This window comes from Oncorhynchus mykiss, chromosome 18 (assembly GCF_013265735.2).
Source record: "Oncorhynchus mykiss isolate Arlee chromosome 18, USDA_OmykA_1.1, whole genome shotgun sequence".
NCBI lineage: Eukaryota > Metazoa > Chordata > Actinopteri > Salmoniformes > Salmonidae > Oncorhynchus > Oncorhynchus mykiss.
The window spans coordinates 42,501,396-42,520,297 of record NC_048582.1 but is presented as its reverse complement, the minus strand read 5'-3'; the positions used below and the strand labels follow the sequence as shown (position 1 = coordinate 42,520,297).

The window sequence follows — 18,902 nt, the reverse complement described above, 5'->3', positions numbered from 1 at the left end:
CTGGCTACGCATCCACCAGTTGCTTGGAACCATGCTTAAAAGAAACATTCAAAATAATATCATCTTCAGAGGAAGCAGTTTGGTTCCGGTCGGCGGCATGATAGTGTGAAACTGTCATCAGGCCTTGACAGGGAGCTCCATGCCTCGTGTAGGCACAACATGGCAACCCTTATCTACACATAACCATCACTCGCCCACTAACCCCCTCCATCTGCCTGGGATTGAAAGAAGACACATCATCACCCACCGCCTACTACATGACGGGACTAACGTGCTGACCACACCACTCGCATCGCGTGCGCGAGCGTTGCAAAATACATTTAAACGTACATGTTATTCAATTGTTGCACCCACACTGCTCGCGTGCGCCAACAAGTGTCTACATTGCCAAGCTCTAAAAGAGAAGTCCGTTCTATTTGTGGCGCTGAACGCAGTGCAAGTCCTGCCTCTCCCATCTCCTCATTGGTTTATAGAAGCAGATACCCACGTGCTATCTACTCATTGGTTATACCCACGTGGGTGTTTGAAAGATAAACTGAGTTGGGTCTGTCGTTGTGGTAGCTATGAAAGTTGCCAATCACCATATAAAGTCCAAAGAAGAAAACCCCAGGAAGGAGGAGAGATGACTAGAAACGATTTGGTTGACCGTTTTATGTGTGGATTAATTGGCGGAGTAGAGGACCTTGTGCATTTCAGGTAAAACAACAACTCAATGTTTGTATCCCTGGACAAATTAGCTAGCAACAGCAAGCTAGCTAAATAGGACAAATTAGCTAGCAACTGCAAGCTAGCTAGCTAAATTGCCATAAATGGTTAATGCTATTCGACCTGTCCCCCAAATTAATATAATTGGTTCAGAGTTTGTTTTGATATTTCAACCTGTGTGTCGTGATTGCGGTTGGTGTGGGGGGGGACAAAATCAATTTGCGCACGATGGCACACGAAGGCCCACGCGCACGGACGGTTTGGGTACGGTGTGAGGGTCACCCTCACAATGTACTCAAGGATTATTCTATTTAATTTCACTGTAAAATATGAAAGAGTATAGGTTGACATCACGGCCCCACTAGAGACACTTCATGTCATGACTGTACATTTTTTGGGGTTTGTTAGGCTCATCTCCAGCAGGTGTTGTTGTTATGTACAGTGTGTTGCTAATGAATGAAAAAATCCTGTTTATAGTATACAGTCTGTGGGAACCTGTGGGAAAATCCCTGGGCCAATTGATTTCACAGTAATCAAAATAGAATCTGCCCTAACTTAATTACCATGGACAAGAGTGCTTGTTCTTTGGACACTGTGTTAACTAACCTCCAGACGAGCTTCAATGTCATACAACTCTCCTTCCGTGGCCTCCAACTGCTCTTAAATGCTAGTCAAACTAAATGCGTGCTCTTCAACCGATCGCTGCCTGCACCTGCCCGCCCGTCCAGCATCACTACTCTGGACGGTTCTGACTTAGAATATGTGGACAACTACAAATACCTAGATGTCTGATTAGACTGTAAACTCTCCTTTCAGACTCACATTACGCATCTCCAATCCAAAATTAAATCTAGAATGTGCTTCTTATTTCGCAACACAGCATCCTTCACTCATGCTGCCAAACATACACCTCATAAAACTGACTATCCTGCCGATCCTTGACTTTGGCGATGTCATTTACAAAATAGCCTCCAACACTCTACTCAGCAAATTGGATGCAGTCTATCACAGTGCCATCCGTTTTGTCACTAAGGCCCCATGTGCTACCCATTACTGCGACCTGTATTCTCTCGTTGGCTGGCCCTCGCTTCATATTCGTCGCCAAACCCACTGGCTCCAGGTCATTTATAAATCTTTGCTAGGTAAAGCCCCACCTTATCTCAGCTCACTGGTCACCATAGCAGCATCCACCCGTAGCATGCGCTCCAGCAGGTATATTTCACTGGTCACCCCCGAAACTCCTCCTTTGGCCACCTTTCCTTCCAGTTCTCTGCTGCCAATGACTGGAACGAATTGCAAAAATCACTGAAGCTGGAGACTCATATCTCCCTCACTAGCTTTAAGCACCAGCTGTCAAAGCAACTCACAGACCACTGCACCTGTACATAGCTCATCTGTAAATAGCCCATCCAACTCCTCATCTCCATACTGTTGTTTATTTATTTTTGCTCCTTTGCACCCCAGTATCTCTACTTGCACATTCTTCTTCTGAACATCTATCACTCCAGTGTTTAATTGCTAAATTGTAATTATTTCGTCACTATGGCCTATGTTTTGCCTTACCTCCCTTATCTTACCTCGTTTACACACACTGTACATAGACTTTTTCTATTGTGTCATTGACTGTATGTTTGTTTATTCCATGTGTAACTCTGTGTTGTTGTTTGTGTCGCACTGCTTTGCTTAATCTTGACCAGGTCGCAGTTGTAAATGAGAACTTGTTCTCAACTAGCCTACCTGGTTAAATAAAGGTGAAATAAAAAATACAAAAATACCATGGTAATTGTCTCTGTAACACACAAATAGAGCTCAGCTGCTTGGATAACAAGCAAGAGATCTCTCCAAAATAAATGTCAATATAATCATCATGAAACCACATGTACTGTAGGCCTGAACTTAGTCAATAGGTAACCCCTGGACTTCAAGTGTTAATCTGTCATTATGATTACCGTGGCTACCTGGGATCACTAAATTCTTCCCCACACATAGCCCTAACTGGGGCAGGATTTCCACACCACTCTGAGGAGACAGCCTGATCTGGGGTACGTAGCTGCCTGATTTTGAACTCTTATTTAGAAAATAGAAAATACTCAAATGGCAGAGGATGTTTTGGCTGGCATTCAGAGTCCCCTCCGGGTCTGGCCTCTCAGATGCAGAATGCCTTCCACCTCTCCATAATTGTACATACCATCCTGATCTTGCAACTATCATGCAGTCACATTGTCAGCAGTGCTTGTTTTCTCAGATTAAATACACTCATTTTACTCTGAGGGGAATTATGGCAGTGAAAACAAGGGATGACAGTATCAATGAAAAGAAAGGGACACAAAACATCAGGGAATCCTGTGGAGCATGTATGCCAGCTTGGCTCGATTGGAAGACTGCCGCTGAGACGACTGAGGTAGTTATTAAGGCGTTCCACTCTCAGCCCTGTCCCCAGAGATCTGGTCGCTGTGGTTACAGGCTTATTGGTGACGCGAATGGTCCCAAGGGAGGACATGGTGGCTCAGCGACAGCTTGGTGACAGCTTCAGGTCAAACCTGGCCTGTCCTGAGCGTTATGTAACCCAAATGGCTCATTTGCACAAACCGTTATTTCACTCTCACTCTCAGCCAGTCATCTTCCCTGTCACTTAAAGAGGAGGTGCCAATCCGCAAAATGTGTTGCCTGGAAGGCTCCCATACAGGGCCAGGTTGAGTCAGTTGCATGTTGTAAAACGTGTCGCCATGGATACATTGTCCCTGGCCTGTAGTTTTCCTTTAACAGCTCCGCAGGTCATCTTCGGCTGTCAATCCAATGGGAGAGTGAGCATACACTGTGAGGAAGATCGATAGAGAAAGGGAAATTATAAATGCAGATGAACTGATGGAATGAAACTACCTCCACATGATGTGACATTATACTTGTAAACCTTGCTTGAAGATGGCACACACACACATACAGACACACACAATCCACACACACACACACACACACACACACACACACACACACACACACACACACACACACACACACACACACACACACACACACACACACACACACACACACACACACACACACACACACACACAGCCACGCACAATTCATACACACACACCCCTCTCTCTTTGTGTGCCACCCCCAAGCAAGTACATCGACCAGGTACAAGTAGGGGTATGGTTCGCGCAAACCCGAGTGCCGGGGACAAAAATACCCCATTCTTTCCACTGTTGATCTCTGTCGCCACAGCGATTAGATAGCGATGTTTGCCTGGGAAGATAAGAAGCAGCAGGATCCCAGCGCTGGAACACTTTCATTCAGGATTGGCGATAAGAAAGCGGGTCCCCTTGGGAGGAAGTCCAACCACAACATAATGGCGTTGAGTGTGCAGCCACCTGCAGAACAGGTGACTCACATCTGCCCAGTGAGATGGGAGTTCTAGGAAGACGTCAGTCAGACATGCAAGACCGTGGATGGTGATTTATATGGTGCACTGAGGGTTGTGCATCAACAGTACGCATCATGTTACCATCTTGCACGTCTGGGACTGCCGGTGACGTTTTGAAGATCAGATTGCCTGTGAAAGGGTTGAAATTGAAACAGTGCCTAATGAATGGTATTCGCTGTACTCACAGATCTTCCCTCTCCTGTAACGAAGATCTGCATTTATCAAATACATTTGTCCAAGGTAGTCATAATCTATAAAAAAATATATGTATATATTTTTTGACACACATTTAACTTGTTTTGTTAGGCACTAAACTACTTCCATATACTGTATATTTGCATACATTTTTTAAACTGGTACCGGGATACCTTTTTGCCGTACTACATGTACGTGGCTGTGAGAGTCATAATAGTTTGTAGCCCAAACTGCTAAGACGCTACAGACAGAAGTTGGTAAATCGGTGGTACCGACTTCAGACGTGTCCCTTGATGCTTCTGGGGGTCGTAGAGCGAATTGGAGAACACCCTGGTGTTCGTGATGGTCTCATCTTACCATAGAGGGGGTCAATAGTTTGTTGGTCAAACCGTTCGGACGCTACAGACGTTTCCGTGAGAAGACCGATTTTCGGGACGTCTCATGGTCTGACCAACACCGTGTAGAAAGGTGTAGCTCTGCCACCTTTCCCTGCAGATACGGATGACGTAGAAACAACGTTGATTCAACCAATGTGTGCCCCGTGGGAAGGCACTAACCTTGAATAGGAAGAAAGAAAGACTTCCTTTCTGAAACCTGGAAGTACTGTCACCGATCCAAAAAACGCCTTTACTTTTCCGGGTCAGTGGTATGGACAGTGCTTCTTGACTACGGTGCACAAGGTTGTGAGTTCAAGCCTCGGTCAGGTAGGATTCCCACTCTGTCCGCACACACCTAAACACAGCAACTGGACAATAATGTACTAATGTAAGAAGAAAACGAACGTCAGCTTACAGTGTACTGACCTCAAGCAGAAGAGGCACTGTACTAATTCGTCCTTTGCTAGTGCTTGGTTGTATAAAGCAGATCTTAATTACACTAACTGCTAAATAGAGGGACAGCGACGAGGGAGGTTTGAGTCTGAAGATAGGAGAAGAAGAATACTTTATTGTCCATTATGTCCTTGCAGAGAACAGAAATGTGAGATCTTGTAGCCTCTATGTAAGCGTACTAGAGCCACTGCTAAGACATCTGGTTCTTTGTGGCTCAGGATGTAACTACAAGGATGCTGGTTCAAGCCCTGCATAGCACTGCATTATGTATGGTACAGGAAAATGACTACCATGGTGCTAATTGGATCCATGGGAAACCTATTGTGGAATATAAACACAGCTTGACTTTGGGGACACTTCTAAGGAATGGAAACCATTTACATTTTTTTGGTGAACTGTCGTTGTCCTCGTGCCACATGTCTGATCGTCGCTGAGATTCAATTCATTTCAGCTAAAAGCGTCCCATTGAGAAATAAGTCAATTAGGCCCTGAAACACTTACAGCAGTGGGGAAGGGATGCTGCTTGAATGAGAGGAAAAACAAACCTGCTTATTTTGAATGAACGGAATTGAATTGAAATCCATAACAAAGACACTGGCAGGTGGCATGAGGATATGGGCTTACGCATACAGTACCAGTCAAACCTACTCATTCAAGGGTTTTTCTTTATTTGTACAGTTTTCTACATTGTAGAATACTAGTGAAGACATCAACACTATGAAAAAACACATATGGAATCATGTAGTAACCAAAAAAGTGTTAAACAAATCAAAATACATGTTATATTTTATATTCTTCAAAGTAGCCACCTTTGCCTTGATGACAGCTTTGCACACTATTGGCATTCTCTCAACCAGCTTCATGAGGTAGTCACATGGAATGCATTTCAGTTAACAGGTGTGCCTTGTTAAAAGTTAAATAGGGGAATTTCTTTCCTTCTTAATGCATTTGAGCCAAATAGTTGTGTTGTGACAAGGTAGGGTTGGTATACAGAAGATCGCCCTATTTGGTAAAAGACCAAGTCCATATTATGGCATGAATAGTTCAAATAATCAAAGAGAAATGACAGTCCATCATTACTTTAAGACATGAAGGTCAGTCAATATGGAAAATGTAAGTGCAGTCGTAAAAACCATCAAGCGCTATGATGAAACTGGCTCTCATGAGGACCGCCACAGGAAATCAAGACCTAGAGTTACCTCTGCTGCAGGGATACGTTCATTAGAGTTAACTGCACCTCAGAAATTGCAGCCCAAATAAATGCTTCACAGAGTTCAAGTAACAGACATCTCAACATCAACTGTTCAGAGACTACGTGAATCAGGCCTTAAGGGTCAAATTGCTGCAAAGAAACCAGTACTAAAGGACACCAATAATAAGAAGAGACTTGCTTGGGCCAAGAAACACGAGCAATGGGCATTAGACCGGTGGAAATCTGTCCTTTGGTCTGATGAGTACAAATTTGAGATTTTTGGTTCCAACCGCTGTGTCTTTGTGAGACGCAGAGTAGGTTTGAGTTTGAGTTTGAGTTTATTTTTTATTTTTACAGGGACAGTGCACATTAATCAACGTTTCAGTAAAAGTGCCGGTTTTAGCCAGCCGGCTAATTTTCAACCGCAGTCCCTGGGCAGGTTATTAAAAGCAATTACAATATAGACAATAGCAGCATAGAACAAGCAAGACATAGCAACATAGGACAAGCAAGACATAGCATACAGACAGAGCAACATAGGACAAGCAAGACGTAGCATACAGACAGAGCAACATAAAACAAAAAGCAGCAAGACAAAATTCATAAAAGCAACAAAGTGTTTCCACACCTCACAAGCTACAGACAACAGACAACATGGAAAGCGGCAACACACAGCTAGGGACCATGTTCACAAATCTGATTGACCTTTAGCCATGTCTTCAAGCATTTTGTGAAAGTGTGATATGTGGTGCAGTTATGTGTGTCTGATGGCAGTGTATTCCAGACATGGGAAGCTCTCACAGAGAATGCAGATTTACTAAAGGTGCTTTTCCTTAGGGGAACTATACAGTCACCTCTCATGGCAGACCTTGTGGATCTGCTGCCATATGTCTGGGTTTTCTGTTTAACAAAAGTACAGAGTGGAGGGGGAGCCAGGCCATTAAGGATCTTGAATACAAGACATGCGTCGGTGTATTGCACAAGATTTTCCCAACTCAAGAGCTCATGCTTTCTAAGGATGTGACAATGATGAGGGCTATTGGGCTTCCTATCAAGCACTTTGAGAGCCTGTTTGTAGACAGACTGAATAGGTTTTAATGTTGTACAGCAAGCTTGGGCCCAACTAGTCAAGCAGTATGTTAAGTGGGGGAGTATCATAGATTTGAAGTACAGTTTTGCTACCTCTGTAGTCAAACAATTTCGTATAAATCGGAAATTAGCTAGGTTGAATTTGGTTATTTGAATTACCTTTTTCACATGCTTTTTAAAAGAGAGGTTGGAATCAAGTATGATGCCAAGGTACTTAAAATCGGATACCACCTGGAGCTTCTCCCCTGACACATACACATCTGGCTCAGTAGCATCTGTTGCCTTCTTTGTGAAGAACATGCAAACAGTTTTTTTCACATTGAGATGCAAACACGAGTCACTGAGACACTTTGTAACCTGGACCATTACAGTAGTGAGTTCTTGTGCAGCTTGTTGTTTGCTCTTTGCATGCACATATATCACTGTATCATCTACATACATTTGAACTTCAGACCCAGTACAGACAGAAGGCAGATCATTAATGTACAGGCTGAACAGGAGGGGCCCCAGTATTGACCCTTGGGGCACGCCCACATCATAGCTACGAGTGGGCGACAGCTCATTGCTCACTCTGACACACTGAGTGAACGGATGATCTCTGCATGTGTGGTTCCCACCATGAAGCATGGAGGAGGAGGAGTGATGGTGTGGGGGTGCTTTGCTGGTGACACTGTCTGTAATTTATTTAGAATTCAAGGCACACTTAGCCAGCTGGGCTACCACAGCATTCTGCAGCGATATCCCATCCCATCTGGTTTGCGCTTAGTGGGACTATCATTTGTTTTTCAACAGGACAATGACCCAACACACCCCCAGGCTGTGTAAGGGCTATTTGACCAAGAAGGAGAGTGATGGAGTGCTGCATCAGATGACATGGCCTCCACAATCACCCGACCTCAAACCAATTGAGATGATTTGGGATGAGTTGGACCGCAGAGTAAAGGAAAAGCAGCCAACAAGTGCTCAGCATATGTGGGAACTCCTTCAAGACTGTTGGAAAAGTATTCCAGGTGAAGCTGGTTGACAGATTGCCACGAGCGTGCAAAGCTGTCATCAAGGCAAAGGGTGGCTACTATGAAGAATCTAAAATATATTTGGACTTGTTTACCACTATTTTGGTTACTACATGATTCCATATGTGTTATTTCATAGTTTTGATGTCTTCACTATTATTCTACAATGTAGAAAATAGTACAAAAAAAGACAAACCCTTGAATGAGTAGGTGTTCTAAAACTTTTGACTGGTACAGTATTTACACACACACAAATATACAATTGAAATGTGTGTTTGGACACAATAAACACAGAGAGAGAGAGAGCGAGAGAGAGAGAGAGAGAGAGAGAGAGAGAGAGAGAGAGAGAGAGAAGCGTGGGAGGAAAGAAGGTCAAAAGAAAATGTTTTCAGGCAGCATACTTGTTGAGTCTGTTCTTAATGGCATAGTACCCCCTCCGTTCTGTCGTCATGCACTCTACGTGAGTGTAACATACGCACCAGGAGTAGAGAGGGGGCGAGAGGAGGCGAGAGGAGGCGAGAGAAAGAACCTGAGAGAAAGAGAGTGAAAAATATGAATGAGCGTAGGAGCAATCAACAGCTGCTGATTCAGACTGATATAAACAAGTAAGAGAGCAGAAGGGGGAATGACACACACACACACACACACACACACACACACACACACACACACACACACACACACACACACACACACACACACACACACACACACACACACACACACAGCAGCTGCTCCTTATTCATACAAGTGCAAACACTCAAACACAGCCAGTCAAACTGTATGCAACCATGAGAGTAAATGGGCACTTCATAGAAACAGTAAGGATCTCCATCTATATCACCTATACTACAGTGGAGGCTGGTGAGGGGAGGATGGTTCGTATTAATGGCTGGAACAGAGTGAATGGAATGGCATCAAACACATGGAAACCATTTGATACCATTCCACTGATTCCGCTCCAGCCGCTACTACAAGCCATCCTCCCCAATTAAGGTGCCACCAACCTCCTGTGCTATACTATAATTCACAGAATTTCCCACTCTCATGCATGATCACATGCAAAACTCAACAGATGCTGGTTGATAGCTACACAAACATGCTTGTCACGCACATGCATACAAATACACACATAGACATGAGCAACCCCCCCCCCCCCCCCCCCCCCCCACACACACACACACACACACAATGCACAGAACCACAGGCATAGGGACAAAACACAAAAAGGCAAACACAAAACCATTTAGCCAGCCATCAACTGTCCTTATGTTGTTCAAGGTCCCCCAGAACATCACATATTGTACCCATACAAAAACATGAACTACTCTCATGGTTGCAGCATGTTGTCCAGGGTCTTCCTCCAAACACGTTGAACAGGATTTTATACAGTACATCAATGCTCTGCTAACATGTGACCAAAGACATAAAGAATTGTCCGCTATTTGGTTCCTTCAAGTTGTCAAGGCATTCAGTTCTAGCATCACAAAAGTTCATACAAACTGTACACACTTGACAAAACACGCACAAATGTATACATGCACGCACGCACAAACACACAGTAAAGTATACTGACAGTGATTTCAACAAAAGATCTTCAGCCCTATTTCTGGCACACAGATACACTTACATAACTAACGGCTAACTTCCTGTCTGTTACCTTTAACCTGTTATCTACAGACATCCTTGACTTCCTGACTGCTGGGCGGGTTAGGGTCAGGAGGTTAAATACAGTTCAATGCAGTGCTTATTGCAGTGCTTAGCTGTCTATTGACAGCTACCTTTCACCTATTGATACCTTTCACCTATTCCTGGGCGGAACTCACGCACACACGTGCACATGCATGCACGCACACACGCGCCGTGCACGCTCGCTTTGATATGTTATTCTTTAAATCCGACACTTCTCGTCGTCAAGCATTGCTCGAACTATGACCGAACCACTATTTGACTATGACCGCATACTATTCTGATGAGTTGGAAGTCACGCCATTCTTGACATTCCTTATCTGATTCTCATAAATGTCAAATAACAGTAGATATGCAACCGTGTACAATAACCAATTGTATAATTTGTTCTTCATGCATTAACTGAACAGGGGCGCCCTCTTGTGTTGATAAGAGGGACTGCATGAAGTAGACAAATGTTTTCAGTAGAGTATACACTACAGTTCAAAAGTTTGGGGTCCCTTGTTTTTTAAAGAAAAGCTTCTTTTTTTGTCCATTAAATAACATCAAATTGATCATAAATACAGTGTAGACATTGTTCATGTTGTAAATAACTATTGTAGCTGGAAACAGATGATTTTTAATGGAATATCTACATAGGTGTACAGAGGCCCATTATCAGCAACCATCACTCCTGTGTTCCAACGACACGTTGTGTTAGCTAATCCAAGTTGATCATTTTAAAAGGCTAATTGATCTTTAGAAAACCCCTTTGCAATTATGTTAGCACAGCTGAAAACTGTTGTCCTGATTAAAGAAGCAATACAACTGGCCTTCTTTAGACTAGCTGAGTATCTGGAGCATCAGCATTTGTGGGTTTGAGTACAGGCTCAAAATGGGCAGAAACAGAGAACTATCTTCTGAAACTCGTCAGTCTAGTCTTGTTCTGAGAAATTAAGGCTATTCCATGCGAGAAATTGCCAAGAAACTGAAGATCTCGTACAACGCTGTGTACTACTCCCTTCACAGAACAGCGCAAACTGTCTCTAACCAGAATAGAAAGAGGACAAGAACATTAGAGTGTCTAGTTTGAGAAACAGACACCTCACAAATCCTCAACTAGCAGCTTCATTAAATAGTACCCGCAAAACACCAGTCTCAACATCAACAGTGAAGAGGTGACTCCAGGATGCTGGGCTTCTAGGCAGAGTTGCTAAGGAAACAAATCTCAGACTGGCCAATAAAAATAAAATATTAAGATGGGCAAAAGAACACAAACACTGGACAGAAGAAGATTGGAAAAAAGTGTTATAGACAGACAAATCTACGTTTGCGGTGTTCGGATCACAAAGAAGAACATTCGTGAGATGTAGAAAAAATTAAAAGATGCTGGAGGAGTGCTTCACGTCGTCTGTCAAGCATGGTGGATACAATGTGATGATCTGGGGGTGTTTTGGTGGTGATAAAGTGGGAGATTTGTACAGGGTAAAAGGGATCTTGAAGAAGGAAGGCTATCACTCCATTTAACAACGCCATGCCATACCCTGTGGACGGCACTTAATTGGAGCCAATTTCCTCCTACAACAGGACAATGACCCAAAGCACAGCTCCAATATATGCAAGAACTACTTCAGGAAGAAGCAGTCAGCTGGTATTCTGTTTATAATGGAGTGGCCAGCACAGTCACCGGATCTCAACCCTATTGAGCTGTTGTGGGAGCACCTGACCGTATGGTACGTAAGAAGTGCCCACCAAGCCAATCCAACTTGTGGGAGGTGCTTCAGGAAGCATGGGGTGAAATCTCTTCAGATTACCTCAACAAATTGACAACTAGAATGCCAAAGGTCTGCAAGGCTGTAATTTCTGCAAATGGAGGATTCTTTGACAAAAGCTAAGTTTGAATGACACAATTATTTCAATTAAAAATCATTATTTATAACCTTGTCAACATCTTGACTATATTTCCTATTCATTTTGTAACTCATTTCATGTATGTTTTCATGGAAAACCAGGACATTTCTAAGTGACCCCAAACTTTTGAACGGTAGTGTACATGTATATTCAGCAACAGTTGAGTGTAAAAAAAATCATTCTCTGCTCGTTATCACACTATTTCCCTGGTTAGTTTGGGCAAATAGCAGAAGCTCGAAGCTTCTTAGCAGAGTTGTGGGTCTATTAAAAATCTCACTTGTCAACAAAAGACTGGAGCACAGGCTATATTTATTGTAGCATGTGTGCCACCAACACATGAATCTCTCAACTATACAGTGCTGCAGGCCTATTTTTTTTTTTTTTTTAAACCTCCCTAGTCCTTGCTGATGACAAGCATACCCATAACATGGTGCAGCCACCACCAAGCTTGAAAATATAAAGAGTGGTATTCAGTGATGTATTGTGTTTGCCCCAAACATAACACTTTGTATTCAGGACATAAAGTTAATTTTTGAGCCACATTTGTTGCAGTTTTACTTTAGTGCCTTATTGAAAATAGGATCCATGTTTTGGAATATTTTTATTCTGTACAGGCTTCTGTCACTCTGTCATGTAGGTTAGTCCTGTATTGTGGAGTAACTACAATGTTGTTGATCCATCCTCAGTTTTCTCCTATCACAGCCCTTAAGCTCTGTAACTGTTTTAAAGTCACCATTGGCCTCATGCTTAAATCCCTGAGCGGTTTCCTTCCTCTCCAGCAACTGAGTTAGGAAGAACGCCTGCACTTTTGTAATAACTGGGTTTATTGCTACACCACCCAAAGTGTATTTAATAACTCATTAATAAATAATGCTCAAAGGGCTATTCAATGTCTTTTTTTTTTTTACCCATCTACCAATAGGTGCCCTTCTTTGTGAGGCATTGGAAAACCTCCCTGGTCTTTGTGGTTGAATCTGTGTTTAAAATTCCCTGCTCGACTTGGGGACTTTACAGATAATTGCACGTCTGGGGTACAGAGATGAGGTAGTCATTACAAATTAATGTTAAACACTGTTATTTGCAGTCCACTTTGACATGGTATTGTGTGTAGGCCAGTGACACAAAATCTCAATTTAATCAATTTCAAGTTCAGGCTGGAACACAACAAAATGTGGATAAAGTCAAGGAGTGTGACTACTTTCTGAAAGCACTGTATTTCACTGTGGTGCTGGGGGACCAGTCACAACATGTTCCGTTCAACGCTACAAGGATTAAATGTTCAGTACTGTATTAGATCAGGGCCTCTCATTTACACAGAAAGAATGGCCTTCCCACACACCTCCACCATCGGGGGCAGGTTAATATTAAAATGGCGTGCTTTCATCATCTCTTTTTCTTAATCTGCAGACTGCACTGATTTGAAATTATTTGGACAGGTGATCTGTGAATCCTTGGTTAACATCCACGATGTTGCCCTTGTTTCATTTTCTAATCAAAGATCAGTCAAATGAAGGATGGTCTCACTACTGGTGTCCCTCAGGGCACAGTAAAGTCCTCACTGATTATAAATGGCTCATGATAATAGCGTCTGTTCAATTTCTAAAGCCTGAAATGTAAAAATGCTTGAGTCACAGCAGTCAACGGCATTAGAATAACCCTCAACACTTACACAATAGAGCCGGCAGAGTTTAAATTAAAAGGCATTTATTTTGGGAAAACATTTTCTCCACACAGCGGCCAAGCCTCAGCACTTGTGGTACATTAATATAAAAGACAAGATTTCAAACATCCTCACTCACTGAGGAAAATAGTTGTAACAACCCGCTCCACAATTCTCATCAAAACTGTTCAAATGTTATTTTCAAAACCATACATCATTATGCAGTCTGCCATTTGAGCGTGAATAATCGACAGTCACACCTCTACAGTGTGATTCAGGGCTCTCAAAGTAGTGTAAAATGAGATTAAACCAGAAATCATGTCCACAATTAGTGTGTCAAGGAGAATGAGTACGACGAGACCAAACGGCACACTGACTAAGTGCACAATTCTCTGGTTGCCCTGTAACAGAAAGTTCACACACCCCTGGAGATTCTTCCACATTTTGTTGTGTTGCAGCCTTTGATCAAATTGAGATTTTGTCAATTGATTAAATTGAGATTTTTTTCTGTCACTACAAATTCATAAAAAAGAAAAAGCTGAAATGTCTTGAGTCAATAAGTATTCAATCCCTTTGTTATGGCAAGCCTAAAGTTCAGGAGTAAAAATGTGCACATAAGTTGCATGGACTCACTTTGTGTGGAATATTAGTGTTTAACATGAATTTTGAATGACTATATCTCTGTACCCCACACATACAATTATCTGTAAGGTCCCTCAGTCGAGCAATGATTTACAAACACAGATTCAAACACAAAGACCAGGGAAGTTTTACAATGCCTTGCAAAGAAGGGCACCTTTGGTTGATGGGTGTAAAAAAAAAAGCAGACATTGAATATCCCTTTAAGAATGGTGACGTTATTAATTACCCTTTAGATGGTATATCAACACAACCAGTCACTACAAAGATACAGGCGTCCTTCCTAGCGCAGTTGCCGGAGAGGAAGGAAACCTGGTTCAGTCTGCCTTCCACCAGCACAACAGTAACCTAAAACACAAGACAAATCTACACTGGAATAGCATTACCAAGAAGACAGTGAATGTTCCTGAGTGGCCGAGTTACAGTTTTGACTTAAATCTACTTGAAAATCTATGGCAAGACCTGAAAATGGTTGTCTAGCAATGATCAACAACCAATTTGACAGAGCTTGAAGAAGTTAGAAAAAAACAATGAACAAATGTTGCATAATCCAGGTGTGGAAAGCTCTTAAGAGACTTACCCAGAAAGACTCACAGCTGTAATCGCTGCCAAAGGTGCTTCTACAAAGTATTGACTCAGGGGTGTGAATACCTATGTAAATTAGATATTTCAATAATTTAGCAAATTTAACATGTTTTCACTTTGTCATTATGGGGTATTGCATGTAGATGGGTGAGACACGGGGTATGAATACTTTCTTAAAGCACTGTATATAAAGGAGAAAGTCAAAGGTTTAAAAAAAAAAAGAGCTGTTTGAAAGTTAGACTGGCTTTACGCCACTGCTGTGTCAACAGCTGAGTACACTTACATATCTATTATAGTTCCATTCACATCTGGTTGAATAGCTTCAAATGGCTTGGCCTTAATATATACTATTGATGTAATTGAGTTATACAGCTGTCGGGTCAATTCAACGAGTTAAACGGACAGAATCATTAGATGCCCGAGTTGACCGAATCATTTGATGCCCAAGTTGACCGAATCATTTGATGCCCGAGTTGACCGAATCATTAGATGCCCGAGTTGACCGAATCATTTGATGCCCAAGTTGACCGAATCATTTGATGCCCAAGTTGACCGAATCATTTGATGCCCGAGTTGACCGAATCATTAGATGCCCGAGTTGACCGAATCATTAGATGCCCGAGTTGACCGAATCATTAGATGCCCGAGTTGACCGAATCATTTGCTTTCATTTTTCTGGCTCTGTAAACATACTAATTCACGTCACGCATGCATAAATGTTGGTAATATTGCGGACATACAGTATTACCACTATCAGCACAAAAATACAGCTGACTGGCAGCCCATAAATGTCCCCTTCTACCGTTTATAAAAAGGATCCTTCACTTCAAAAGTCATTATTATTACTTATTCACACACAGTATGATCAAATATTTCACTGCACCTTTTCATTGACAAGGCTTTAATGTGTGATGGTTTTAACTTGGTAAACGTTTCCACTTATCTAGCTGTACAGCGTTCCACGGTGATGACATTGGCGCATTTCCAAAACCAATACTGTACAGATAATCTTTTCCAATTACATAATTTATAACTCTAACAGGACAGAGACACTATATGGACATGGAATTGTCTCCTAACTGGAGATCAGGATTAATTTAAAACGCTGATTTAAGGTGATAAAAATGTGCTCCCCGCAGATTGTGTTCAGACACACACAATTGAATGACGATCTGGTATTCTTTGTGCTAGGTATCACTTCACAAAGCCCATCAGTTGTGATGTACGGTGCTTCAAGGTGTTTAAACGTCTACCGGTCTGATTCAACAATTTTCCATGCGCCGGTTCTATACACTCGCATGGGGAAGGTCCTTTTCAACACCTCAACCAAATGGCTTTTGGGGAACTTTGTGTTTGAACATGTCTGAGCACGAGCTGAAATACATAAGACAGATTTCGATTACAGCGCTCATTTGCACATTTTCTCTCTTTGATTCGAAATGCCACTGTTTCAGTCCACCAACCTTCGTCCGAGCGTGATCTGCCCAAAATGCTGGCATTCCAAATAAAAAAACGCAAAACTTTCCAAGCAAGCAGTGTACAGGACCCCTGCTCTTGTGTCATGCTGCATTCCTCGACACAACAGCACTTCTTCACTTCTAGGGGACCTAAAAAGTTTGGCCAAAATGTCTCCTTCAAGGCTTGAAGAATGTTCGACTCGAGCTCGAACGTTCAACCAAATATTCTGGCTTCTTCAAGGTTTGAGCTTGAGCCAGGGGTGGACGATGGTGAGGATGGAGAGGACCGAAGAGGCCAGGCCACAGGCCCCCACGAAGCCCTGGCCGGTGGGGTAGATGCCCAGCCGGTCCAGGGGGATGAACACGTCACACGCGTTCTTCAGCAGGTCCAGCAGCAGCGGTGGGTTGCTGCGCAGCACTGTCACCAGCAGGTGGCACTGTCTGCGGAGGCGTACAGGTAATATGGCTCCGGGAAGGGAAGAGGGGTCGGAGAGGTCGACGTTCTCGGGGGTGAGCGAAGAGGGGTGTGGAGAGGGAGGAGAAGAGGTCCAGGTAGCCTTTGACCCCACATGGGAGGAGCGGGCCTCACGCTCCATAAGCAGGCGGATCTCGTAGGCGTCCCGGGTTAGGTTGAGGATGAGGGCAAAGAGGTAGTACCTGTAGAGAACGAGAGAGAAAGATGTGAGAGATTAAGCATGTGAGGCAGAGAGAGATTCATGTCAAATCTGAGAGAAAATCAAGATAGTGAGAGACCGGAAAAGAGAGGATGTAGGAGACATTGAACAAAAGAAAAAGTAGCAAAGAGGGGGAGTTAAGAGGTAGAATTAGATAACGAACGCGATAGAAAATAGCTCTAGGGAGAGAGAATGTAGTTAACAACTGCCAATAGTAATAAAGTTCATTACAGGACTTCTGATGACCTTGGCCACCTCAAATATACTGATTCCTAATGTGGTGAAATTTAAGGCTTAAATTTCCCAATCCTTCAGTCACCTGAAGGATCTCTGGCTCCACTTGACCTGGTCCAGTTGGGGCAGGAGGCCAGCCTTGCCGGCCCACAGCACGTTGTCACAGGCGAAGTACATGGCCTTGTTGAGGTGGGCCACAGTCAGACAGAGACGCAACACGCTGTCCGAGAGGTGCACAGCACGTTTCGCTGCCTCCACAGCCTCTGCTGAGTTCCCTAGACGCATCACTGGAGAGAGAGAGAGAGTGACGTGAAACCCAGAGTTGATGTACAGAGAGTAAGCCTGAGACACAGAGGTGTAGCATTGACTTGCAGACAGTGACTTACACTTCCTTGTCAGGCTCACATGAGCTTCCAGTTGTTTCACTGTCTTCAGGAGCTCAACACCTGCCCCACCCTTCTGGAGAGTGTAACCTAGCAACGTACAGGTGTACTGTGCAGCCCTATGTGAACACCGAAAAGGAATCAAATGTGTCAAAATCTGATTATAGCTGTTACTTTAGTTCAGTACATTTTTTGCATCTTGCGATTAATAACTTGGCCACAACTTCGTCTACTTTCTCCAGTTTCCATGTCAAGGGTAATTGGTACTTACTTTCATGTAGCTACAATAACTATCAGTATAATACCAAATGCAGTTGGGACAATGGCCACTTGATAGGGAAAGACTGAAAATATCGATTGTCATTTAATTTATCCAGGTTTGGGAGAGCCCGAGACAAAACACTGCATGAACCCCTATCCAGAACCCCTTCAATTCGAACCCAAAATCAGCTGTCCCGCAATACCCAATGACACCGGGAGGTAGGCAGTGTCGGGCAGGAGCAACCAGACAAAAACCTACAAAAAGTCGAGAACTGAACGGGTACAAAAGGTCACCAACATCGCTGGACTTTTTATAAAGTTATTTGTACTTTTTCGTCCGCTTATATCTACACATTTTTGTATACTCATGGATTTCAGTTTGTATTGACTGCTAGTGATAGTTAATAAATGTAAAAAAATGTTTTAGCTGTCTTGAGAAATCTCAACTGCAATACATTTTAGCTACTGCACCTGAAAACTCGTTCCTTGGCTTGGCTCTGCGCACTAAATCGAATCCAAGAGTCCATGCTGGCGACAGGCAACACTTGCTTTCCTTTGCAACTGTGGATTGATTAGGCCTGTGTCCGTGTCTGCTAGCAATCTATGTACAACGTTATACACCGTCTTCTCGCAAGAGAATGCTATCTGCACAGTTCAATATGTCACCATGTGCCCCAAACGTCCGCCAACAGAATTTGTTTATTTTATTTGGCTAGATTGATAGCTTCACAACACGAACAACATCGCCTTTACCCATGGACGGAATCTGTGGAGGGACAACAAAGCGAAAGTCCTATTACACAGTAATCATTAGCTACGTTACTTGTAGGAGGTTCGTCCACAATACATGGCTTGTATTGTACATGGCGTTAGTCGTTTCAGTGGAGCACGCTATTGAATAATATGTGATAACAGACATGAAAATTAACACTTGTAGTTATTCAAAAACAATAGTCAAGGCAACTCATTGCTG

General features: G+C 43.0%; 1 protein-coding gene across 1 annotated transcript; it reads right to left on the bottom strand.

The window, feature by feature from the left end:
• Positions 1-13,727: 13,727 nt before the first annotated feature.
• Positions 13,728-18,891, bottom strand: LOC110496305 (peroxisomal membrane protein 11B). The gene is made up of 4 exons (XM_021572126.2): positions 18,401-18,891; positions 17,672-17,787; positions 17,371-17,572; positions 13,728-17,034 (listed from the first exon to the last, which is right to left on the bottom strand). The coding sequence occupies exons 1-4, from the start codon at positions 18,454-18,456 to the stop codon at positions 16,614-16,616; spliced, it is 795 nt and encodes a 264-aa protein (XP_021427801.1). The 5' UTR covers positions 18,457-18,891; the 3' UTR covers positions 13,728-16,613.
• Between the last annotated feature and the right edge of the window lie 11 nt (positions 18,892-18,902).